General features: G+C 41.8%; 1 protein-coding gene across 6 annotated transcripts in view; it reads left to right on the forward strand.

Moving 5' to 3' along the window:
* Window positions 1-27,165, forward strand: part of PRKG1 (protein kinase cGMP-dependent 1) — a 1,872,748-nt gene that overhangs the window by 1,340,460 nt on the left and 505,123 nt on the right. For all 6 annotated transcript variants that reach the window (XM_063961733.1, XM_063961735.1, XM_063961737.1 and 3 more), the window contains exon 4: window positions 25,920-26,025. In XM_063961733.1, coding sequence (XP_063817803.1) covers window positions 25,920-26,025 — 106 coding nt within the window. The remainder of the gene's footprint in view (window positions 1-25,919; window positions 26,026-27,165) is intronic.

Below are 27,165 nucleotides of genomic sequence, written 5' to 3' on the forward strand. Positions count from 1 at the left end.
CATCAGACAACACAGCTCTCTCCGCAGTCTGCTGTGAAATGGTGCCAAATTAATGCATGCAGGCATTTATATAAACCCCCCCAAAACTTAAAAATGAACTTTTACAATTAAATAAGATTAATAATATTTTAAATATTCTGCAGTAGTGTTTCCAGTGTGGCATATTTTTTTCAATGGGATGCAGTTAATGTACCGGTTGTTGGGATCGCTACCTCACTGCCGGGATTTCGGATGACGGGATAACACTGTCAGTATAGTGACAGCGGGCAGCCGGTCTGCTGGTGTCCCATATGTATTCCATTTTAACACCTATTCTCTCTCCTATTATTCATGACAAAAACTACTTTGACAGTGGAAAGAGAATTAGACAGTTTGTATGGCAATCGATACATAGCAGATTTAATGTAATATACTGCAGAGATCATTTTGTTTTCAAGTTGTGCAGTACTCGTCAGATGAAATCCGTTTTGGTTGACTGCTAGGGAAATGCGTTTATTTGAAGAAATACAGTGTAATCACAGCTCTGTTCCTTTGTCATGCAGCCTGATTTCTAAAGGGAAATGATTCGCACAAAGCACAGGACTTTTATTTATTTCAAGTTACTGTGGAACATAAATTATAATAAAAAACATCCTAAAATATACATGAAAACTTGCCACATCCATAATGCTATCTGCCAGGTCTGGTGGGGCAGATGTACTGCAGCTAGACAAGATGTTCTATCAGCCTCGGCAAAAAATGGCAAACTTCCCAGGTTTATCTGTGTCTGCACACCCAGAAACCATGTAATTCTACATACTGTATGCCTTGAAGAAATGTTATATGACCTAAATGATATCCTTATGTTTCTTCTGAATATTCCAAATCAGGAAAAAATAAATATTTTAATATATTATGGTTATTGGTGACAAAGTGGTTAGTATTACTACATTACAGGTCATGGGATCATTTACAAGCAAGTATATCTGTGTGGAGTTTGTAGGTACTCTGTGTCTTTGGGTTTTCTTCCACATTTCAAAAATATACTTATAGGTTAATTGGCTTCTGACAAAATTGACCAATTGTATATGTTAGGGAACTTAAAAAGTAAGCTCCAATGTGGAATGGATTTATGTTAATTATTGAATATTATTTGTAGCACTGTGCAACATGATTAGCACTACTGTAATTAGCTAAATAATGTCAATAATAATAATAATAATAATAATAATAATAATAATACCAGTTTTATTCAAATAAGCCTTCTTCCCAAACCTGGCAGTTGTAAACATGTCTTTTGCTGCCATTTGCAAGATCTGTCATGAAAAACTGATTATCCTTAGCAACAGTTGTTACTATGAAAAAGAACTGTACACTACATTGACTGTTTCCATGGTGACAGATGTTGTTATAGACTAGACGTCAGTTAGTCACAACAGGTCTGAAATAGCAGTAATGCGAGCCATACAGCTAAGGCCGATTCCTCATTCTGATCCGATCCTCCAATCCGATCCAGACGTTGAGGAACGGCGATCTGACAGCAGATCGAGAAATTACTGCTTGTTAAGTCTCCGATTCGCTGATCTTCATAATTTCTAACATGTTGGATTTCCCCAATTCCCCAACCCGGGAAATGCCCTGCCAGATGTACGGGCACCCTTAACAGCCATGTCATTGTGTTCTATTTCAAGTTTTAGGAGTTATTCCATAAATTGTGGTACTCTGCATCATTATATTTAGTGGGTAAGCTTTGTTTTTTTTTTTGTTTTTTTTTTTTATGTTTGAATGGAGCTGCCATTATACCTTATCTGGCTGGTTCCACTGTAACAATATTGTAAATGACCTTCAAGTGCAGAATGGATGAAGATTACCAAATATTCAACATTTAATTTAAAATAAAATTCATATTATAAAATGTATAGTGTATAATTTCTTTACCTGTCTTACAAGCACCAAAAAATATGTAAAGTATGTCCCGCTAAACAATGTTCTCTATGAAGGGAGAGCCACGTACACCAAACAGCAGGGTGTGTAATGTCGCCTGTGTGTTTGAAGGGAACATGGCTGGAGAATGGCCTAACACTCCCTACAGTGATAGCTACATCTCTTGTGAGCAAGTTCCTCTTAAATTTAACTGGAAAGCAGTACCCACACTGGAACCGCGTGTCCTGTTAATTTGACCCCCCCCCCCCCCCCACACACACACACACACACACACACACACACACACACACACACACACACACACACACACACCGCATGGAGCCACTTTTAGAATATCTTCCAGGGCTACTTAAAATTCCCACTTCCTCCTTCTACTCTAGTAGTAACCAAGGATAGTGCTTCTGCTGCCTAAATCTTGCTCCATACCTTTGCCCTGACATGAGATATAGTTTTTCACTAAAAATCATCTAAAGTTTTTTTTAAATATTTCCTGCAGATTTCTATGACTCCTGTTCAGTACGGGAGACATTTATGTATTGTCACAAAGAATATTTTTTTGACTGCTAAATCTGGATGAAAACCCTAAAATGTAAGAATGATGAGCACAGTAGCAGGGCTTCCACTGATAACTTCTAGCTGCAAAGTTTTCCCGCTATTTTGTGTGACGTCTACAGAAAGGGTAATGTTTGCAAGTAGAACAGCAACATTAGCAATCAAATAACATAATGTGCCCTGTCACTTGAATAGTTCCTGTACAGAACTCATTAGGCTATCAGCCGTTTCGCAACGCTATTATATAGTCATGCAATCTTTTCTTTTTTTTCAATTTGATCCTGTTTCCAAATATGTTTTTTTTTTTCTTTTTCCATTAAATGGGAAAGGTTTCACAAATAATATGAAATTTGGGTTGCCAGGATAATGTACACACGGTTAGGTCTTTATTATACATTAATTAAGGTTTCCTGCAAGGCTACATATTCAAAAGTCAATGCCTGACTGTGTAAATGGTTTTTCCTAAGGTACAGTACAGTTCCATGCTGTCCTGACTGTTTTGTTGTGCTCAGTGGCGGATGAAGGTATAACCTATTGTGTGTGTGCCAGTCTTTAGACAAATTATCCTATGCCATGCAAGGCTATAGCACAATAAATATAATAGAAATAACAATTACAGAAGAGAGTATGGAAGGTGTAAGAGTACAAGCAGAGATTGCGTGAAACTAAATACAAAGACTGACTAAGTTTTTAGAGATTATAAACATGTTCTCTAGAGGTGGCTTGTTTAAGCAGTACAAGGAAAGTTACAATGAGATGTGCATGCGCTCAAGTTAAAGGGCCAGGGTTAAATAACAGCCCATTTACCACATGTCAATAAAAATATCACACCCCATTTGCAAAGATGGTGTGATTGGCTACTAACATGTAGCTTACCTACTGCACACCCTACATCACCCGGTAGGACATTTTTGTAAGCTAGACACTAAAGCTACTGGTCAAGCTGCTGCTAAGCCAGTTATGGTCATCTACAAAGCTGATATACAGTAAATAATGCACAAATTCTCCTATCTGTCCACCTAGATCAAAAGTAGGGTGCCATTCCACCTAGATCATGCATACAGTACTGTAGGTGATGTATGACACCACTATTCCACCTACAGAGTCCTGTCGCCATTAAAGGGATCTGTGTGATCTTTCTTCATTTTATTTATTTTCTATCTCCTGAAATACTGCTTGGGGTTTCCTTATTTATTTATACGGTACATAAGTGATGCTACTGAGGACGTATACATGGACTGTCATTATTATGTGCTACTATTTTAGTTTTTGAGACTATGCTTTTAATACAGTGATAGAATTGCATAAGAAGTGCACATGGAAGTGGCAAAAAGCACAACATGTAAAGAAACATCCCATGTGAAGTGGCCTGATTTTTTGCCACTTTGTTCCTTTTTGTAACTGAAACATCTAGATCTAAACACAACAGTGTGGAGTTTGTCACAGTGATGAATGTCACAGTGTGTGAATGATTTAGCCACTTGATCATATAAGGAAGAGCAGGGCCTTCTTTCCTTATTTGCCTTTCTTACTTACACTATCTTATACTCCATACTCCCTTTGATGGCCAGAGGCTTCGGAACTGGGAGGGCAAGGAGGCTCCCCCCCAAAAAAAATATAGAGGATATAGAGGAGGAGCAATGTGCGGTCAGCTAAAAGACTGCACACCACAGCCTCAATGCAAGTGCAGGGACAAAGCAGCAGCAGTATGTGCAGCCCTCCCCTGTTCCCGGGGCCAGTTCATACAGACAAAAGAGGCCAGGGCTGGCTCCCGGCCCCAGAGCAGTGGGTGATTCGGGGGCATGGAATAATGCTGAGAAGTGACTGCTTCCATGAGAGACCCGTGGCTGGGGGCTGTGCTGTATAATCAGGCAAGTGTGTCTGTCCTGCTCATTCCCACTCCCTCTCTCTCCCCCTGTCCCCCTCCCTCTCTTCTCCCCGTGCTTCTCTCTCCCTAACACTCTCTCTGTAGCTCCTCCTCTCTCTCTCTCTCTCTCTTTCTCCCTAACACACTCTTTCTCTCTTGCTCTTCCTGTCTCTCTCCCTAACACCCTCTCTTGCTCCTCCTTTCTTTCCCTCTCCCTAACACTCTCTCTCTTGCTCCTCCTGTCTCTCTCCCTAAAACTCTCTTTCTTGTTCCCCGTCTCTCTCTCGCTCCTTCTGCCTCTGTCCCTCCCTAACACTCTCTCTCTTGCTCCTTCTGTCTCTCTCTCTCCCTAACTCTCTTTCTCCTCCTCTCTCTCTCCCTAACTCTCTTGCTCCACCTCCTAATCTCTCTCCATAATACTCTCTCTCCTATTGCTCCTCTCTATCTCTACAATACCCTGTTTGTTTATTACTCCCTCACTCTCTTCTGCTCCCCTAAGGGGAATTGTAGTTGGATGAAGGGGGGGGGGGATGTGTGTTTGAGGTGCTGGGGCCCTAGAAATACCTACATACTGGGACCCAATATTTCTGTTGCTGGCCCTGACCCCCAGCAGTCTCGGCTGCCAGCCTCACCTACACAATGGTGCTTGCTGACACAGTGCTGAAGTCCAAGGCTCCACATTCCCTCATCGCAGCGCCTCCATCAGTGGGACTCCCAGCATCCATCTACATTGTGCGGCCTCCTCCCCACCGTGGTGCTGGCTTTTTTTCATCCCCCATAGTATCGCCTCCTCCTCCCCAGTGGCTCCGCCCCCAGGGGGTGCCAAAATGGCAATCTATCTTGCCCCCCCCAACCTTTAAATATGCTTACGCCCTTGCTTGTGGCACCATATAAATAAAGAATAATAATAATAATAATAATAATAATAATAATAATGTGGTCATTTACTTCTTGGTCTATGTGACCAGATCTCCATTCTGCTGAGTAAGAAATTCCAGCCTGGACAGTTTATATAAGGGGTGTTGAGTGGCCATAAATGGTAGTTAGTGGCCCACACGCAGAGCCAATGTTGAGTCAGTTGTGGATGAGAACTCCAGTATCCAACCATATAGAACAGCCTGTGATTAACATGAGATCTATAACCAATTGGCTAGCAACTAAAAGCAGCAAAATATAATATATGAATGTATACAAAAATTGCTTTACCATAGAGCATAGGTTCTCAAACTCGGTCCACAGGACCCCACATGCACTGCAAAACAGTGCATGTTTTGCAGGTCTCCTCAGAATTACAAGTGAAATAATTAGCTCTACCTGTGGACCTTTTAAAATGTGTCAGTGAGTAATTAATACACCTGTGCACCTGCTGGGTTACCTGCAAAACATGCACTGTGTGGGGTCCTGAGGACCAAGTTTGAGAACCTGTGCTATAAAGAATTGGCAAGGCCAGATAAACAATGGGGTCGGATGGCGCTCCAGCTCCAGGCCTCCACATAAAAATAGGCACAAAATCATGGCAGTATGATGATGACCCGCCATCAGCTGGCCGCATAGTTGCCCATAAATCATATCTATTAAGATTCTATTTTTATTTTCCCCACAAAATTATGCAATTTTAATCTTTTTACATAATTAGGGAGACATTGTGGCTTGTATTGTAGGGAAGTACACATCCATATGACTCTGGCCACACCCACACAGGCTTGTCACATCTCCCCGATTCTCACAGTAGGCCCTTGAATATCTTCAGCTCCAGGTCCATGTGGCCCTTAATCCGGCCCTGGAGATAAGCTTATATAAATAACTTGTGCATGTTCCTATCGTCACAAGCCAGGATGTTACTAAGATGTTTGCTGAAGACAGATATAGTAATGGGGGCCTATGTGTACAGGACACACAAATGCATTAAATGCAGGATGATGCATATCAGGTACACAGTAATTGGATATAGGGCCTAATTCAGGTTGGATCGCAGTGTGCAGTGTGTGATCCAACCGCAAAAACTGAGAAAAAGATGCGGGCGAATGCGCAGCGCCCATCCTGCACATGTGCCCACATTTTCTGCAGGAGGCATCTGCTATTTCTACCAACAAGCACAAATTCGCTGCGTTCGCAATTTCTGCTTGTTGAACGGGGGAGGGGGTTGGGGTTGGCGGCGGTCAGCATGCTGGGCGGCCTTGTCCTGCGACGGGCGGCCCCCAGCATGCTAGCAAAAGGATTACAAATTCTGCTAATTAGCTAATTGCAGTCCTTACTGAATCAGCCCCTTAATCTTGATGTGTTGGTGAAGGCTCTAATGTTCTAGTACAATAAAACAAAGTTGCCCACAGTTCCTTTTTATTCTTAACATTTAAACTTTAACAAAAGTTTGTTTTTTTTCCCCATAAAAAGTTATTGTATATTTTAAATGAGTCATCGGATAATTATGCAAAAAAAAAATCTGCACCTCTTGTTTTCCCAATGGCACAGTTTGTGACCTACAGCAAATTGCATTCTCTCTTAATTAGACGCACAATTAATATTTTGTGCTTTAGTGTCCTGGCCATTAAGGCTAATGTAACAGGATATACATTGGCTGTCAGCAAGGCATACTTATTAGGAAAATGATTTTGCAGCTTTCCTCTAATTAAGCCTCATGCATCTGGGAGGTAATATCAGTCTTCTAAGTCTAGTGCAAATGCATTTGCATTATAGCAATGCACACAATTATGTTCTAATTACAGGCTGTATATATCAGATGTGGCAATTATTTCAGCAAGGAGTGGTGGTGAAACATAACAGGTTTTAGTATAATGTCAAGGGCCGCACACAAAATATTTAGTATTTGTAATACCTGTTAATAAAATTATAATGATATTTATTGTAAGACACATTTGTGTATTTTCCACACAAATTTATAGCACTGCTGTAAAATAAAGTAAACATGAATACACTTAGTTTAATTTGCATTATGCAGCATCAGTTCACATTATGCCACTCACTGCCCCTAGTTTACTTAAGCATTGTCACATGCCTCTCAGACTCAGGGGGTGATACAGATCTGATTGGTGCTGTGCGTTTTCGCACAGCGGGTGATCAGGTAATAAATGTACATGCGTAAACACCACAATGCGAACGTGCGTCGGACAACTATAAGGGGCATCGCTGGTCAGTGGCGGGATGGTGCGAAAAATCCATTTGCACGGGCGTTTGCAAGGTGATTGACAGGAGGAAGCCGTTCGTGGGTGGTAACTGACCGTTTACTGGGAGTGTTCGTAAAAACGCAGGTGTTCCCAAGCATTTTCAGGGAGAATGTCTGACGTCGGCTCCAGGCCCCGATCAGCCTGATGTGATCGCACTGAAGGAGTAAGTCCTGTGCTGCACAGAGACTGCACACACTCAATTTTTTGCAGCTTGGCATACACATAGCATTGCACACCTGCACTGCGAATATACACTCCCCCTGTAGGCTGTGACTATCTGAACGCAGGACAGCAAAAATCGCAGCCCAGTGATCAGATCTGAATGACCCCCTCAGACCCCTCCACTGCTAATCGCCTTAGGTATCTCCACTAGTCCTCAAAATTTGTGTTTGGCAGGCTCCCTCATGTGCAGCCACCTTCTTCTTGTCCAGGATGAAGGGGAGATGTTCTGGACCGGCTGAAGTTGAAAAAAAAAAAGTAATTTAGACCTTTGCATACAGGCCATGCTAAAATGTAAGGGAGTTCTGAGGCAGTGTAGCCTGCTTGCAGGTTGTGAAGTAACGGGAGGAGGCGGGTGGGATTTTGCCCACTCCTGGTCTATGCTAATGGAACAATGAAAAGGCATAGCATCTGCTGTGTTGATTAAGGGGGATATCCAATTAGCCCCGGTAATTTACCAGGGCTAATTGTCCCGCCGGGGGCTAGCTATTTAGCCCCGATAAGCCGCGGCACGCGCCGGATTATCTGGGATTTTGTTTTACCTTCCGGCAGGCGAAGCAGAATCCCCAGAAACAGCCCCGGTTTTGTCCGAAAATGGGGCTGTTTCACATGAAAACACACAGGTTTTACTGAACCTGTCTGTTTTCGGGAGAAGGTTTTTTTTTTTACAGGCGATCCATCTGGATAGCCTGTAAATAAAAAAATCGGTGAAACATCGGGGGAAAAAGTCAGAAAAACGGCCGAAAACGCCAGTTTTTCGAAATCCGATGTTTTTCCGGGGATAATTGGATATCCCCCTTAGTGTGACAGTGGAGATTAATATAATTGGCGTCACACACTAGAGTTCGGGTTCCCATTACTGGATCTGGTGTCGTCCCGAGAATCTGTAATCACTTAACTGTAAATTTGGTTTATATTCTACTCCCAACAGCTCCCGTTCTGCATCATGGGTGCTGCCAATCTTGGACTGTTCTGTCTAACCAGCTCCCAGTAACTCCAGGTCACATGTCTCACAATGCCTATCAGAGCCCAGGCTACCCTATTTAAACCAGAAATTGCTGACAGCACATTGCCAGTAACATCTCTGTCAAAGGATCAATACCCAATATTAGTGTGTTCCAGCACACCTACATTAGTAATTTCTCAGTGTGTTTCAGCACACCTGCATGAGTAATTTCTCAGTGTGTTTCAGCACACCTGCATTAGTAATTTCACAGTGTGTTCTAGCACACCTGCATTAGTAATTTCTCAGTGTGTTTCAGCACACCTGCATGAGTAATTTCTCAGTGTGTTTCAGCACACCTGCATTAGTAATTTCACAGTGTGTTCTAGCACACCTGCATTAGTAATTCTCAATGTGTTCCAGTACACCTGCATTAGTAATTTATTCATAGCATTAACTCCAGAGTGTTCCCGCAAGCCTGCTCCAGTATTGCTGCACAGCATTCGCTCTAGTGCACAGGTTCTCAAACTCGGTCCTCAGGACCCCACACAGTGCATGTTTTGCAGGTCTCCTCACAGAATCACAAGTGACATAATTAGCTCCACCTGTGGACCTTTTAAAATGTGTCAGTGAGTAATTAATACACATGTGCACTTGCAGGGTTACCTGCAAAACATGCACTGTTTGGGGTCCTGAGGACCGAGTTTGAGAACCACTGCTCTAGTGCAATCCAACAAATCTGCTTTAATCTTTTATCAATGGGCCTAATTCAGATGTGATCAGATGTGGCCTGCGATCAGATGTGATTGCAGCAGCAAATTTGTTAGCTAATGGGCAAAACCATGGGGGTAATTCAGAGGTGATCGCAGCAGCAAATTTGTTAGCAGTTGGGCAAAACCATGTGCACTGCAGGGGTGTGTGTGTGTGGGGTGGGGGCAGATATAACATTTGCAGGGAGAGTTAGATTTGCGTGGCTTGTTTTGTTTCTGTGCAGGGTAAATACTGGCTGCTTTATGTTTACACTGCAATTTAGATCTCAGTTCGAACACACCACACCCAAATCTAACTCTCTCTGCACATGTTATATCTGCCCCCCCACACACACACACACACACACACACACACACACACACCCCACTGCAGGCCTCATGTGCACTGCAGGGGAGGCAGATCTAACATGTGCAGAGAGAGTTCGATCTGGATGGGGTGTGTTCACACTGAAATCTAAATTGCAATCTGTGCTGAGCGTGCGGGGGGAGACGGGGGTGCTGCTCACTTCACCCAGCGGGTGAAGTGAGCGACCCGCTAGATTGGCCTGCATGCAGGCCAATCTAGCAGCAGCGATAGCGATGCGCGGGGCTGCGCATCGCTATCGCTGTAATGGGTACACACGGAGCGATCATGGTTAAATTCTATGCAATCTAGTCAGATTGCTTAGAATATCGCTCCGTGGGTACCCCCCTTAAGCCATTCAGTCAGAGTTACTTGCTGTTCTGAGTTATGCTCATGCATTGTGGACATCAAATTCAGTTGCATCTCCTGTACCTAGCATGGGGTAGGTGTAAGTGCACATCGTATGATGACAACTATTCTCATGGATGCAAGAGTGGAGTGATGCAAAGAACAAAGAAGGGCAACTAAAATGGTGCATGGTCTACATCACAAAACATACCCAGAAAGACTAAAAAAAATCTCAATTTGTATAGTTTGGAGGAGAGAAGGGAAAGGGGGGACATGATAGAAACTTTCAAATATACCAAGGGTTTTAAGAAAGTCCAGGAGGGAAACATTCTCCAAATGAAGAGAAGCAATAGGACACGAGGACATACACTGAGACTGGAGGGTGGGAGGTTCAGGGGAAATTTGAGGAAAAATGACTTCACAGAAAGGGTAGTGGACAAGTGAAATAGCCTCACATCAGAGGTGATAGCGGCTAAGACAGTAGAGCAATTTAAACATGCATGGGATAGACATAAGTATATCCTTACAAAGAAATAAGGATCAAATAAGGTAAAGGTAAATAAGATAAAAATATGGTAAAAAAAGGAGCAGTCTAGATGGGCCAAGTGGTTCTTATCTGCCGTCACATTCTATGTTTCTATGATGCGATGATAGATAGATAGATACATATATACAGTACAACTCAGAATACAGGTGTATAGTTGTATTAGTCTTCCACTCACAGCGGGCATCTGGGGTTGCGTTCTCATTCTGAGTGACTTAGAATCAGACCCAATGCTGTTACTTGGGCTACCAATGATGGCTCTACTAATGGCAATACATACTGTACATGTTGTTGACATCAATGCTGTAAGCATCATGTTTAAAGTTATAATGCAGACACTTTAAATAACATTACAACTTTGTCAGCATTCTCCTGTTGGCATAACCACATAACTTCTTCCAACTCTCATGCTTGTCTTCTTAAAGCTGCCACTACTACAGAATTGAGACTGTTTGTTACTTTGTATCTCATCCTAAGGAAACACTACATTTCATATATTTGAATAGGGCAGACCATTGTTATAGATTCTACTTAAGTAAGCTGGGTACACAACCAATCGACTGAGCAACCGAGCCACATGACGATGCAATGTAATGATATATTGCACCGCAGTACACACTACAATGAATAAGATGACAAGATATATTGATACATGCTTCATGTTATAATATCACATTGTCTGTGGAATTGTCCCATTGGATTTGCAGAACATCTACTGGACAATGCAATGAACGATGGAATGGGTGTACATTAGTGATTGTCGTGCAGTTTGGTTGAAAGTGTCAAGACTGCACGCTCTACAGTGGCGTATATATCGTGAACCCAGCTTTACACTGTTTATTATTATGCAAATGGTTTTGTGTAGACTATAGAGTAAACCAGCTGGGAGTGAATGTTGCTGATTTCATTTTCTATTTTCCTTAACTGGTTCTAGAGAAAAAAAATATTTACAAATCTCCAGGGTTATATCTATAATCCAAGAAAGTCTTGTTCTCACTAGGAAGCATATATACTGAAGTCACACACAGTATGGCATACAGAATTTCTATCTGAAGCTTAGTGACTTAAATTGTTCTGGTGTGTAATGATACTTAGCCGTCGCTGCGTAAGTACAATCCTAGATGTGCGCATTGTTGTTCATTATTTTTCAGACACTTGATCAGAATTTTGAAACTGGTTATTGTCTACTGCGCTACACATCCTCACTATGTAAATCTCTCTCCTATAACTGTATTATGAGTTCTGTAATATAACACACTACTGTTATTGTTACCAATGTAGCGATACTAAATCTATGAATCCAGGGGTGGATCCTGAAGAAAATTAAAGGGGGGGCACCATGATAGGGGAATGGTAATAGTTATATTTACATGCACCTAAGGTACGCATGCTCCCAGATAAGGAGTGGTATCACAGGGGGCGTGGCCTCACAGAAGGCGCCATCAGGTAATGATTGGCTGTAGGAGCGCATCCTGGTTTATTGCCAATGTTTCACCCTGATGAAAAGGCTGATTGGGCCTTGAAATGTTGGTCACCTGTTCCATTAGTTATGGGAGCCTGGAAGGCACCCCAGCACAATATAATTATTAAAGTTTTTAGTTGGTGGTGGCAGGTGCAGCATACCTTGTTTTGGGCACTGCAGTGAGACTCAGACTGCAGGACACGAACTGCCCATCTTTGATTATCAGAAGCAGCCAGCTGGATCTCCAACAAGCAGCATAAGACATCTGCAGGACAGCCCTGTCACAATCACACGGGCTGCCTTCTCAAAGCTGAGGATGAGTGTGACTGCACCTAGCATGGTGGTAAAGGAAGTGGAGGAGGAAGCGCTGGGATACTGTGCGGTGCAATGAGGGCTAATGAAGCCTTCTGCGCCGTCATAAGTATCAGTCTTACTCGATGCTGGCATTTAAACCCCGTGCCTAAGCTGGACTCTGGCCAGCTGGCAGTGGGGGAGGTAGGTTGCAGTGTGAGCAGTAGGAGGCTGGAGCAGCTCCAGCATCCCCATTGGTTACCACGCGGACTTGCTGTTAGAGCAGCGGTGGGTCCTAGGGCCTGTCGGCTCTTTTATCAAATCTGATTGATGGAAATAGCAGTAGTGCTGCTGCTGTTCTCCTTTTGAAAAAAAAGAAGAAGTCAGAAATGACAGGGGGGGGGGGGGGGGAGTCACGGGTCCGAGTGCACCCCCCCTGTGTCCGCCTATGTATGAATCGTCTGCAATACAAAATGCTAGGAAAAAGCAGAATAGAATTGGCGTAAAGGATCTCGCGCTGAGGACCGCCACTATTTGGAATACGATACCTCTCCTTTATTCAGACTGGATGCAAAGATTAAAAATACTGTAGATTCAAATTGAAAGCTCCATGGCAACAATTGTTTAGCATACATTGTTCTATTTGTATGGTCATTTACTTATTTCATTTGCTAACACTGTTGATTTCCTTTTATAAATAGATATGTTAAGATGTATTCCGTTAATAAGTAAGACATTGCAATAAAAACCGTTTTGGCAGCGTGTAAAAGAAAAATGCAAACGCCTTTGAAAATTTGCAAAACAAGTCACAGATGGAATGTATGAAAACAATGGGAAGTTGTTGTTACTGAAGGGAAACCCAAGCAACAATGATAGGCTGTTTTCTGTCCTATTTTGTACAGAATGATGATAGACTTTATTTTCGCCTAGGTTTAATGGCAAATGTAATTAGAAATACTGTAACTTATTCTCCGAATTTATTAGTTATTTGGAATTTATTATTTAACTGGAATTTAGAATAAATAAGGTTTAAGAGTAACTAAACCAGCAAAACATATTATAGTTCATTTTGGGTCCGATTCAGAAGCTGCATTCGTTGTATCTTTGTATGCGGCACCTAAAATGTGGTATTGCCACAGGATGCGTCCTGCATAAATTGAAGCTTCCTGACAGCTTCTGTGATCTGCTGCTGTGTCTGAAGTCCCAGCATCGGATCATCTGCATGAACATCGGTCATCTCAGTAATCCTCCGGTTACTCCGAATGTCTGCTGTAATCATACAGCAGAGGCCAGGAAATCAGCGTTAGAAGACTCAGACCCTTGCTCCCGTCACACCTACAAAAAAGGGCTGACCCCACAGTTTTGTAAAATGCTCAACGCCACTGCCCCAGAATGACCGCAGCTTAGGTGGTACTGCAACCGGCGTCGCATCCACTGATCTGCTGATGTGCAGTGCTTATCAGTAGCCATCAGAGTTGTATGCAAACCACCAGGTGTGCCTACGTGTCTGAATCAGGCCTTACCATAAGGCTAAACAGTTGGACTTATTCAGAGTTGGACGATGGAGCTATGTTTTTGTAGTTTTCTGATTTTAGTGAAGCGCACAGGGGCAGCACAGCACATGTATAGATCAGAAACATGGGTGACAGATGCTGTACAGCTCCAGACGTCGGATGAATGGCAGTCTGTAGCTGTTTGGGGGAGTTGAACTGTACGCAACCTCCCTGGCTTACATCTCCGTGAATTAACTGGGCATCCTAAGTAACCTGATGCTTACTCTGATGTCCGATGTTCATGCAGATGATCCGATGCTGGGTCTTTGGACATGACAGCAGATCAGAGAAGCCAGCAGGATGTGTCCTGTTACAAAAGACGCCTCCTACATCATTTGCATAATTTTGTAAAGCCTCTGAATCAGCTGCTATATTTATTATTTATTATTTATTAACAGTTTCTTATATAGCGCAGCAAATTCCGTTGCGCTTTACAATTTGAAATAACAATAACAAACTGGGTGATAACAGTCATAGAGGTAGGAAGGCCCTGCTCGTAAGCTTACAATCTATAGGGAAATAGGCATATGTACACAAGGAAAGGTGCTATCTATTGCATAGAATGAGAAGACATGTGAGGATATGTGTGGACTGTAAAGAGTGGATGTAATTTGATAGGAAGGTTTATGAAAGTTATGTGGGCGGTTCAGGAATTTGATACGCTTGCCTAAAGAGGTGAGTTTTGAGGGAACGCTTGAAGGTTTGGAGACTAGAGGAGAGTCTTATTGTGCATGGTAGGGCATTCCACAGAGTGGGTGCAGCCCGATGAAAGTCCTGCAGTCGTGAGTGGGAGCGAGTAATGAGTGTGGATGAGAGACGCAGATCTTGTGAAGAGCGAAGAGGTCGGGTTGGGAGATATTTTGTGATAAGCGAAGTGATGTACGTTGGTGTAGTTTGGTTAATGGCCTTGTGTGTGAGTAAAAGTATTTTATATTGAATGCGGTAGAGTACAGGTAACCAATGGAGGGACTGACAGAGTGGATCTGCAGACGATGAACGTCTAGCGAGGAAGATGAGCCTCGCCGCTGCATTCAGAATGGATTGTAGTGGTGAGAGTCTTGTTTTGGGAAGACCAGTTAGGAGACTATTGCAATAATCAATGCGGGAGATAATGAGAGCGTGGATTAGAGTTTTAGCAGTGTCTTGTGTAAGGTATGGTCGTATTTTGGATATGTTTTTTAGATGCATGTAACATGATCTTGAGACAGATTGAATGTGGGGAACAAAGGACAGATCAGAGTCAAGGATGACACCTAGGCAGCGAGCTTGTGGGGTAGGGTAGATAGTCGAGTTTTCAACAGTGATAGAGATATCAGGTTGGTACCTACTATTGGCTGGTGGAAATATAATTAACTCTGTCTTTGAAATATTAAGTTTGAGGTGGCGAGATGTCATCCAGGATGAGATGGCAGAAAGGCATTCAGTGACACGGTCCAGTACAGATAGGGACAAGTCAGGGGAGGATAGGTAGATTTGAGTATCATCTGCGTACAGATGATACTGAAAACCAAAAGAGCTGATTAGTTTACCAAGAGATGAGGTATAGATAGAGAAAAGCAGAGGACCCAAGACTGAGCCTTGCGGTACTCCAACTGAAAGAGGTAGCGAAGAGGAGGTAGATTCAGAGAAGCGAATACTGAAGGAGCGATTAGATAGGTACGATAGGAACCAAGAAAGGGCTGTGTCTTTAAGACCTAGGGATTGTAGCGTCTGTATGAGAAGAGAGTGGTCTACAGTGTCAAATGCAGCAGATAGATCTAGAAGAATAAGTAGTGAGTAGTGGCCTTTAGACTTCGTAGTGACCAAATCATTAACCACTTTAGTCAGTGCCGTCTCTGTGGAATGTTGGGAACGGAAGCCTGACTGAAGTGGGTCCAACAAAGTGTATGAGTTAAGAAAGTGTGTGAGTCGAGTGTAGGCAAGTCTCTCAAGTAGCTTAGAGAGACAAGGGAGCTGAGAGATAGGGCGGTAGTTTGAGAGAGCATTAGCGTCAGAATTTTGTTTTTTTTAAATGGGAGTAATCACTGCATGCTTGAAAAGTGAAGAAAAAATACCAGTAGAGAGAGAGAGATTACAGATGTTAGTTAAGGTAGGGATGAGCACCAGAGACAGAGCTTTACTTATTTGTGAGGGTAAAGGATCAAGAGGAGAGGTAGTAGAGAAGCAGGATGAGAAGAGTGATGATACTTCATCTTCATTTGTGGGATCAAATGAAGAAAGAGTGCCAGAGGGTTCAGGTACAGAACGGAGCAGGTCACTGGCTGCCGAAGAGCATACCATTTCATCTCGGATCTTATCAATCTTCTCCTTGAAGTAGGAAGCAAGATCCTGTGCCTTGATAGTGGCTGGTGGGGTAGGTGCGGGAGGATTCAGAAGTGATTTAAATGTATTAAAGAGTCGTTTGGGGTTAGAGGCTTGAGCAGAGATAAGAGTTTGGAAATATGTTTGTTTGGCAGTGTCCAGGGCATTTTTATAAGAATGGTAGACTGTCTTATATGTGAGGAAGTCACTTGAAATACGAGATTTACGCCACTGACGTTCAAGTTTTCGTGTGAGTTTTTGTAGTTGTCTTGTTGATTTGGAGTGCCATGGTATAAACCTTATAATGTAAGACTCCACAGAAAAAGAGTGCTAATTAATAAATGCATGGCAATCTAATAAGAGGTGTAGTAACTGCAATAAAAAAAAATAAGTGTGCTATAACCTTTCTGAGAATGACATCTTTTGTGTTTGTTTAAATGTGTTTTTATTATATACACACTAAGATATATACACATATAAATATAAAAATTATATAAAGCAAGTCTTAAATTAGGGGTATATGAAATGAGTATAAGTATATATTTGGGTCATTTTAAGCCACTTTACAAAAACTTCCAAAAAATGATTACTCCTGAGCCTAAAAACACCTGTCCCAATCATAAAGCACACCAATTTACCAATTGCCTCCTGCTGCATTACAGATCCAAACTGCGTCTTAGGACGCAGTATTGGAACATCTCAAACGTCATCGGCCAACTGCACAGGCCGGCTGCTACCAAGAGGCCAGGAAGTCTCTGTCCTCTAAAGGGGGGTACACACGGAGCGATAATCTAAGCAATCTGACTAGATTGCTTAGATTTTCAGCAAGATCGCTCCGTGTGTAGCCCTAACAGCGATAGCGATGCGCAGCCCCGCGCATCACTATCGCTGGTGCTAGATTGGCCTGCATGCAGGCCAATCTAGCAGGTCGCTCACTTCACCCGCTGGGTGAAGTGAGCGGCCCCCCCGTCTCTCCCCACATGCTCAGCACAGATCACGCTGTGCTGAGCGGCAGGAGAGATGTGTGCTGAGCGGTTCGCTCAGCACACATCTCTCCCGCATCGGCCCATCTATATGAGCCTTAACAGAGACCCTGGCCACTTCCCTCTACTGCAACGGCGGCCACGCGCCTCAATTTGGAGAGATGGAGTCCACCATTGCCTCCATTCATGTCCCCAAAAGGTATCATACTGTCAATCACTGACAGTCTGATGTTGATCTGCGTTCCTCATTGCAGGACCCCTTTGTGCATGCTCAGAACTGTCCCGCACATACGCAAAGTACCAATATTCTGTAATTTGCTGTATGTAGCACTACTCCAACCACATCTGAATTCCTCCTACTGTATATCAAGAGCCTTTTTTGGGGAGTCATTAAGAATTTATAACTGAATCCAAGTAAGCAGACTTATTTATTACTTTGTATGGGACCTTAAGATTGTAAATAAAATGTTTGATTCTGTACCTAAGAATATATATATTTATTTATACTTACAGAGAGGCCACACTTAGGATTGCTTTATATCCTTTTCTTCTGCATCCAATCTCTACCAGCAGACAGTCCGTTCCACCTTCTGTTTCTCACTACAGCTTTATCATCCATTTATGGTTCTGCTTCCTGCTGCAGGACTATAGATCTGTCATAGACAGAATTCAGTGGTGGTTGGGAGTCATGTCTGAAATCCTATATAATGAAAGGCTACTACTGCTCCTCAGCAGGGGGAATTCAAGTGTTTTGTATGTCGGTGGCCACTGGATGACGCCAGCGCTGACATTACTGTGATGTTGTTCCGTCATTTTGATGGGCTGGTAACTAGTATTAACATACATTTACAGTTTAGACATATATGTTTTTTAGAGTGATTGTCACCAGTCCATGAAGGATGAATAATTACCATGTAACAAACTCTAGTCTGCCCCAACCAAAGTGCCATTTATGTAATATAGTACATCAGACATATGCAGGTCCAATGATCACAGTAAGTAACTTACCAGATTCTCTCTCTGGTGCAATGACTGAGCGCTCAGATCCTCAGATATACACAGAGCAGCCCTGGTAGGTAAATCTACTGCCACTGGGCATGTGCAGCAGCTCCATTCCGTCCTTTATACTGCATGTAGTGGCCACTGTCCAGACTGTGGGGAAGGGATTTTCCTGGCAACTGGAAACCCAGAGACAGACTCAGGGGCTTTGGTCCCAATTACCGAGGTTCACCAGTTTATGCATAGGTGTGTTCAAATAATTAACTGTTTGCAAAAAGAAAGTCTTAACTATAATAATAATAATAATAATAATAATAATAATAATAATAATAATAGTAGAATCAAAGGTATTAAAAAAAGTAGTAAATAAAAAGAAATGTAGCATAAACTATATTTTATTATAAACTGAGCCATTTTGTACATTATCCGTTCCCATTTCCTTTCTAAGGATGCACAGTGCACGTTCTAAAGTGAACTTCAACTGACAGGTTCATTAATGGGGCAAAGCATGATCATTAGTTAATAATAGGTGCAAATCCAAAAAGGATCTCTCAATAAATAATGTAATGTCTTTAGTTTAAGTATGCAGAGGCATTTGATGAAATAAGCCTTAGAATGATCAAGAGATTAATTTATGGGCTGTGGATAGAAAAGAAGACAAGCAGCACAAAATATATGTGTGCAAAGACAGTAAACGAAACAGGACTGCATGTAATTGAAGTAGAGTATATAAAGTAGCTTTGATATGTCACTTTTAGCTTACAGAAATGCATGTGACAGTCCGAATTAAGTTATATGTCTAAAACAGCAATGACACGCATACTCTAATACATACAAACTAATATTTCTATATAAAATATTTGTATATATATATATATATATATATATATATATAGAGAGAGAGAGAGAGACAAAGGCAGCACAGCCACTTATAGATGGTAATACACTGGGTGCCCTCACAAATGAATTTACAAACAGCAGAGACGGTGCGGAACTCCAATGATTTCAACACCAGACTTATAGTAAGATGCAACGTTTCAATGCCCTTTTTAATGCGGCATTTTCGTCAGGTTATACAAACAAATAACTAACAACATACCTTAAATAGAGAGGATCACTCTGTGAGGCGCCAGACGCCATGGCGGGACCGCTCACCCATCGGACGCACAACAGAAATGACGTCATGACGCTCTAAGGAAAAGCGTCAGACGGTGAATGTTAGGAAACCCATCACCATAGCGACAAAATAACAATACTGTTACAGCACATAAGCACGAATACAGGCATGGCTACACTTTAAAAATGTCATACATATAGTCGCACAATATTAAGAAGCAGTACAATGGCTAATAAACATCAAAGACTGCTTCTTAATATTGTGTGACTATATGTATGACATTTTTAAAGTGTAGCCATGCCTGTATTCGTGCTTAGGTGCTGTAACAGTATTGTTATTTTGTCGCTATGGTGATGGGTTTCCTAACATTCACCGTCTGACGCTTTTCCTTAGAGCCTCATGACGTCATTTCTGTTGTGCGTCCGACGGGTGAGCGGTCCCGCTGCGGCGTCTGGCGCCTCACAGGGTGATCCTCTCTATTTAAGGTATGTTGTTAGTTATTTGTTTGTATAACCTGACGAAAATGCCGCATTAAAAAGGGCATTGAAACGTTGCATCTTACTATAAGTCTGGTGTTGAAATCATTGGAGTGCCGCACCGTCTCTGACGAAGTGATTACGAAATGCATTGAGGTGGGGCTTACCAGGCGATTCCTGTTGCACATGAGCTGTCATCCCCGACTTCACCCGGTACAGGTGTCCTGACGGATCGGTCGCTGAAGCTGGTGCGGTGCGTGGTCCCAGATCCAGGTGCAGCGGGCTGCAGCTTTTGCCTTGTGATTTTACTTTTCATGTGATACACAGCCCACAGAGTGGGCCATCAGGGTACGAGTCCACTGCTATTCCTTTGACCTATCCTGTGTATATATGTGGTTTATGAATTAAATTGATTTGCACTATGAGCGCATTCTCCTTCTTTTGCTATTTCCAGATACTTTGCTCTTGAGAGTCAGAGCTATATGAGGAGAACTGCTGCGTTGTGAATATATTCCGGTGCTACAGCCCAGTGTTGTGCTTTTACCTGTGGACTGATCACCAGCGCACCTGTACACATCTCTTTTCTTTGGACATATATATATATATATCTATATCTATATCTATATATATATATATATATATATATATATATATATATACAGTTGTGCTCATAAGTTTACATACCCTGGCAGAATTTGTGATTTTCTGGCCATTTGTCAGAGAATATGAATGATAACTCACAAACTTTTCTTTCACTCATGGTTAGTGGTTGGGTGAAGCCATTTATTGTCAAACAACTGTGTTTACTCTTTTTAAATATCCAATGAAAATAAGGCAGATACAGATGTTGCTCCTAGTGGGAGAACAGTCACAGAAATAGCTGTAGTCTCTCCGGTCTTGCACAGGGCTCCAAGAGAAATCCTGGCCCCAGTACAACAACTTTCTGGGCCCCTCTGCTCCACCTGGAAGGGGTGTGACCACAGCATGCTGGGGGCATGGCCACAACTCTTTGGGGGCGTGTCCAGCACATGAGAAGCACCCACTCACAGGAGCATGGTATGCCTCCCAGCCAGGGCAGTAGAGAGCCTGGCTGTGCCTAGGCACTTTTCAGGGGGCATGGCCTAATCAAAGGAGGCATGGGCCTGGGCCCCCACTGGGCCCCTCCATTAGACCTTGGTCCAGGTAATTTGTACCCCCCCCTTTCCCTCTTGGCGCCACTGGTCTTGCATATTGAATTGCAACCTTTGTTTCAGTCACATTGTTTCTGATGGGTTAATTTTACATGGTGTTGACTACTAGACGTAAAACACTAAATGCCATTTCCTGAGGATTCTTTTTATAACATCATTCAAAAACATCTTTGGAAAATACATAACTACTGATGCCAGGAAAATCTGATACTTTTGCATTTTGTATTTTACAGATAAAACTATTTTCTTCAACAAAATATTCTGTAATATTTTTTTTATCTGTGGGATTACGTAATCCTTATCCTATAGATAAATATAGTTCAGCGAAGCTATGGGCACATCACAGAATGCATTGGCATTCACAAGCAACATTAGACATTACTCATAGCCGACCAGCCTGGGGATTTGGAATTCATCATACTCTCAAGCTGATGCTGGATTCCTGTTTATGGTCATTAGACAGCATGACAGTTGTTCAAATATGCAAATATCCTCTGCTGCCCAGGATTTGGCAGGATGTGTGCAATTTCATATTTGGTAAATAGAGCATTCTAAGTGTTCACACCTAAGGAAAGCATTGTAAGACATTCCTCTTTGTACAGTAGATATTTACCATTTTATCACTTCTGAAAACCTAGAAACAGGTGTGCTCAAATGGAGCAGGGAAGGTATTTTGTTTGAAACCATATCATTTATTTCAGTAAAAACAGATATTCTGTCTACCGGCTGCCTGTCTATGGAGAGAAATCGCTTCCAAGTGACATCCAGAATAGTGAACAATGTCGGGTTACTGTAATCTCAGGCATGGACATATTTATAATGGGTGCTACAGCCATTGACGATACTTACCTGTCTGTCAGTGCCACAGAAATCACTGGGAAAATGGTGTGGGTGCCATTTTCCTGGAGATCTGCGCATGCACAGTAGAGATATCACTGGGAAAATAGTGCAGACACCATGTTCCTGGAGATAAGTGCATGTGCAGTAGACTCTGGCACAGTGCCCCCTCTTCTATAATCTGTTCTCAGGGATGTACACATTCAATCATTGTGGCTGCATAGTGCTGAGAATTGACTGTGCCTCAGTATTTGTTGTGTCTAAGAGTTAGATGTGTTTAATAATCTCACTACACATATTAAGAGTTTCAGAACTGGGTGTCATACAGAAGATAAACATTATAAAGGTATAAAAGGTCAACAGCCAAAAGGTTAAGAGGCAAAAGGTCGTCAGGGTTAAAAAGTCAACATGAAAAAGGTTGACACACAAAGTTGAATTTTTGTGCTACTTTGTGTTTTTAAACATACAGTATTTTATCCAAATTAGTGAAATACGTCCCCTCGCGGACTCACTTTGCTCACCATGCTTCGGGCTCATTAGCTCTCTCCTCTCTGCTTCGCTCATCATAAGGTTACTAAAGGTAATAGTTTGTGACATGGCTAGTAAATGCAGCAACAGTTGTAAAATGCTGAAAAAACCCTAAAAAGCATGTGTTGACCTTATTCATGTCAACCATTTGACCCTGTTGACCTTTTGTCTGCTGACCCTATCTAGTTGACTTATTGACTGTCGACCTTGTAACTGTCTATCTATCAACCATCTCCCTCAGAACTTTCTAACTGTGAATTAGTTTTTTGCGTGATATCATGGTATGTGTGAAGCTAGTTAGGAATACATGTCATAAAAACTATGGGGGTAATTCAGAGATGATCGCAGCAACAAATTTGTTAGCAGTTGAGCAAAACCATGGGGGTAATTCCAAGTTGATCGCAGTAGGAATTTTTATTAGCAGTTCAGCAAAACCATGTGCACTGCAGGGAAGGCAGATATAACATGTGCAGAGAGAGTTAGATTTGGGTGTGGTGTGTTCAATCTGCAATCTAAATTGCAGTGTAAAAATAAAGCAGCCAGTATTTATCGGATCCTGCACAGAAACAAAATAACCCACCCAAATCTAACTCTCTCTGCAAATGTTATATCTGCCCCCCCCCCCCCTGCAGTGCACATGGTTTTGCCCAACTGCTAAAAAAATTCCTGCTGTGATCAACTTGGAATTACCCCCCATGTGCACTGCAGGTGTGGCAGATATAACGTGCAGGGAGAGTTAGATTTGGGTGGGTTATATTGTTTCTGTGCAGGGTAAATACTGGCTGCTTTATTTTTACACTGCAATTTAGATTTCAGTTTGAACACACCCCACCCAAATCTAACTCTCTCTGCACATGTTAAATCTGCCTCCCCTGCAGTGCACATGGTTTTGCCCAACTGCTAACAAATTTGCTGCTGCAATCAACTCTGAATTAGGCCCTATGTTCTTAAACTATACTTCCCAGAATGCTTTGGTAGCACGCCTATCTATATGTATTATTATGCCTATGGCTGATGCTTAAAAAAATTATTTTTCCAGACATTCAGAACAATTTATTATAAGTTTTTTTTTAAGTACATTAATAGTTGATTTAATAATTCTCTAATAATTATTTATACAAATGATGGAATTTGCACAACTTATGCCACTGTCTGAAATCACAGTGGTATACATAATGCCTGCAGTTAAACGTAATAAGCAAGAGCATTAGTTTCATATTCCTTCTGTTTTTTATCCATTATTAATGTTCCACAATGTAACCTGCTGTGTCAATAGTAGCCTAAATGTCAAATCCTTGAAAGCAGTATGCAAAACCAAGCATGGCAGGATGGTGCCTAATGCTGCATTAGAGGTATAACAGCTTGTCAAGGACCTGTGCTGATAAAACTTTACTGTGGAACCCAACAATTAACTGGGAACTCTATCTTTTGAGGAAATGTCATTATGTCTGAGCAATTAAAAGTAGATACTGGATATCAAGTTTCCAGTGAGGGATAAGTGCAAGGAAACAAAGTGAAGGGGAGTTCATAATATTTTACTTCTTCAAATTAACTTGGTGGATACACTGTGGTTTGTTTCCACCCTAAAGCATAAGACGCAGGTTTATCAATATTAGTAACGTTCTCCCAATAAATATAATTTTTTAGCCAAGTATAGAAGCAATAAGAATATTTTTGCTTGAAGTTTATCAAATGTCTCTTGCTGGGACATTAGCTTTGATAAGAGCGCCCTGCGAAGATTAGATATTAAATTGATACTGTATCTCACGCCTTCACTTTGCTGCTGGGGTTTGGACCAGATCTGCCTAATGCACATGTGTGACCAATAAAAAATAGATCAGAAAACATAGATTATAAATTGCAGTGGCTGACACTAATTAAAGTCATTGGCTAAGGTTTTTGGAGATAGATAAATTGGACATTTTAGCAGACCCCACAGAAAACTAGAGTATAGGGTGACATCTTCATCTGGGGAGCTACCGCATAATAAATGCCTGTGTTACTTAAGTTATATGGATGTTCTCAGAGGATTGACTGCAAAAGTAGTTTAATAAATAGTGTAGGTCCCAAAGGACCGCATGTTTAAAGGAGAATTTAAGTATCTCTAAAATATGCTAATATAGAAAGCAGCTGATATTGGATAAATCTCCTGCATTATGACTGGCAGCCCTCACATCAACCATCCACATACTGTAGGTTTTGTAGATCCTTCATGCTTGAGCTAACACCATCTTCAGATGGCTTGAGATACTTGGGGCTAAATGTAATAGCCTACCTCAGAAGAATGGTCAAGTCTCCTGGACAGCCGTCACCTGCCTATACCCCACTACAGCCGCATACAACCTCCCGCAGTCTGGGGGGCCGAAGGTGCGATTTACGGTGAATCGCGTCATCATGGACCAGCCCCCTGCCTCTTAATGCCTTTAATCGCGGAATTGTGTAGCGGGGGGCAGGTCCGCGATGACGCTACTTTGCGGATACTTCCCCCGCTCCGCCCCTACCCAGCATCACCCTCGTCCACCACACCCTTGGAAGGGACAGCCAATATATCAGCAAGAATGATCTGCAGGCAATCCATCAAACTATGGGGGGGAATGTCATAGGGTGTGACAATCAGAAAGTGAGAGATTCTATTTTTTAAAGTTGCAAAATCAACAAGCAAGCACTCACAAAATCTCTCCCTTCCTGATTCTCACACTATATTACATTGACACATATGTGCTAATAGTGTATAACGCAACATGTCTCAGCAATGACACTACACACATCTAAACTGGACAAGAAGGAAATGTGTAGTCCATAAAAAACACATTTTACGTTTTAGCTAGTGTAAAATCTGGAAAAGTCTAAAAGTTCCAAACTACAGGTAATATAATTCCAAATTACAGTATCTCAAGTAATATACCACTTACTACATTGAATTACTAGTGAGAATCCTTTTCTCCAGCATAATGATATCCCGAAGGTTCTCAAAACCAAAAGCGACTAACACAGCAATAGATAAAAGCCGATTGTACAGAATTTTAACAATACAGAACATTATACAGTATATTCATAACTTCTGTGTGTAAAATGCCCTGGAAAAAAAGGAAAATTAGAAAAATCGAGTTGTACTGAAACTGATGGTTAGCGTACAACTCTGATGGCGAGTGGACTGCGCATGTGTAGAACTGGTCCTGCGTTGTCGCTCGTAGTACCTTGAGCCACATCCTGATTAACATGCTGCTGCCATTTGGGGGCAGAGTGAGGGTGATGGGGACCGCTCTACAAAACGGCTGCGGTACATTAAAATGCTTTGAGGAATAAAGTGACTGGGAAAACAATGCAAAGGAAAGTACAGGAAAGTAAAACCATGGAGTTTAAAAGTGAGAGTTTGAATGTATATATACAGTATATGGGAGTATTGTTTGCATTTATGCTTTCACTGTATTGATTACTGTTCATTGTACAAATATTCATAAATATGAGTAATTGTTTTCCTTCTCTTGCAGCTCTTGTGAATGTGAAGCTATGGGCAATCGATCGACAATGTTTTCAAACTATAATGATGCGGACAGGGCTAATCAAGCACACAGAATATATGGAGTTTTTAAGAAGGTAAGTGCTACTTTTTCTATACCTAGCTTATTGTACAGAATTGCAGCTGCATGTCATTTTATTCATAATAATAATACTTTTTTTTATATACCGCACTTTTCCAAAAGGACGCAATGCGCTTAACAGATAGTATAAGCATGAAACAGAGATTTCAATTTTTAAAACAGTGCAGAAACTGTGATCATAATAAAGAGGTTTAGCTTTGCATGACATACAGAGATCATGGAGATAGAACCAAGGTGTGGCAGCCATTTTGTGTCATCAGTTGCAGGATTATTCATCCTACGCATGCACGAGCCAGGTACTACATAGGATTGCACTGGGCAGAATAGGCAATACCTGGAGCTGGTGACACATAATGGGAGAGATAAAGATACTTGGAGAGATCCTTACAAGTTCATCATAACCATGCATTTTTTCAATGAAATGTGAGAGAGTAATATACAGGATGTTCATGTGATCGGGCTCTAGTTCCGAGTAGTATATAGCTCAGATGTGACTGACAGGTACCACTAGCACCAATGGCATTTCTATAATGGGTACAGTGCATTTGGGCCCATGAGTCAAGGGGATCCCTGCACTCTATACCCTGCACCCAACAAATGTGCCACTGTGCAACTCCCCCCCATATAGTTGCTGCTGGTGGCGCCATCTGTCTTTGATGTCTCCGGAAAGATGGCACAGGTAAAGGATGTTGCAAAGACTCAGCACTGTGCCAGAATCTTTGCTTTACTTTGCACATGCATCGTCTTTTTGAAGACATCACCACATAGATGGAGCCACAAGCAACAAATATGGGGTGGTTACTTTTGGGGTACTGCACACAGGCTCCTCCATCTATTTAAATGCTCCTAGCACCATAAGATGTTCACCACTCATAGAACCAAATAGGCAGACGTAGTTTAAGAGAGTAGATGGCTGGTGTGCATCCATTCTAAATATGCCCATCTTTTTGGCCTTGAATGGTCTAATTAGATGCCAAACTTAGTGTTATTATTTGGTAATATAATAAAAAGCAATTCTGCAGTCACTGCTTTGTTCAAGTTCTCATATGAGTTAAAATTTCTTTAGCTTGAACAACGTAGCATACTTGTCAACACTCCCTGAATGTTATGGATACTCAATGAAATAGTAACAATC

This window comes from Pseudophryne corroboree, chromosome 3 (genome assembly GCF_028390025.1).
Source record: "Pseudophryne corroboree isolate aPseCor3 chromosome 3, aPseCor3.hap2, whole genome shotgun sequence".
Taxonomy (NCBI): domain Eukaryota; kingdom Metazoa; phylum Chordata; class Amphibia; order Anura; family Myobatrachidae; genus Pseudophryne; species Pseudophryne corroboree.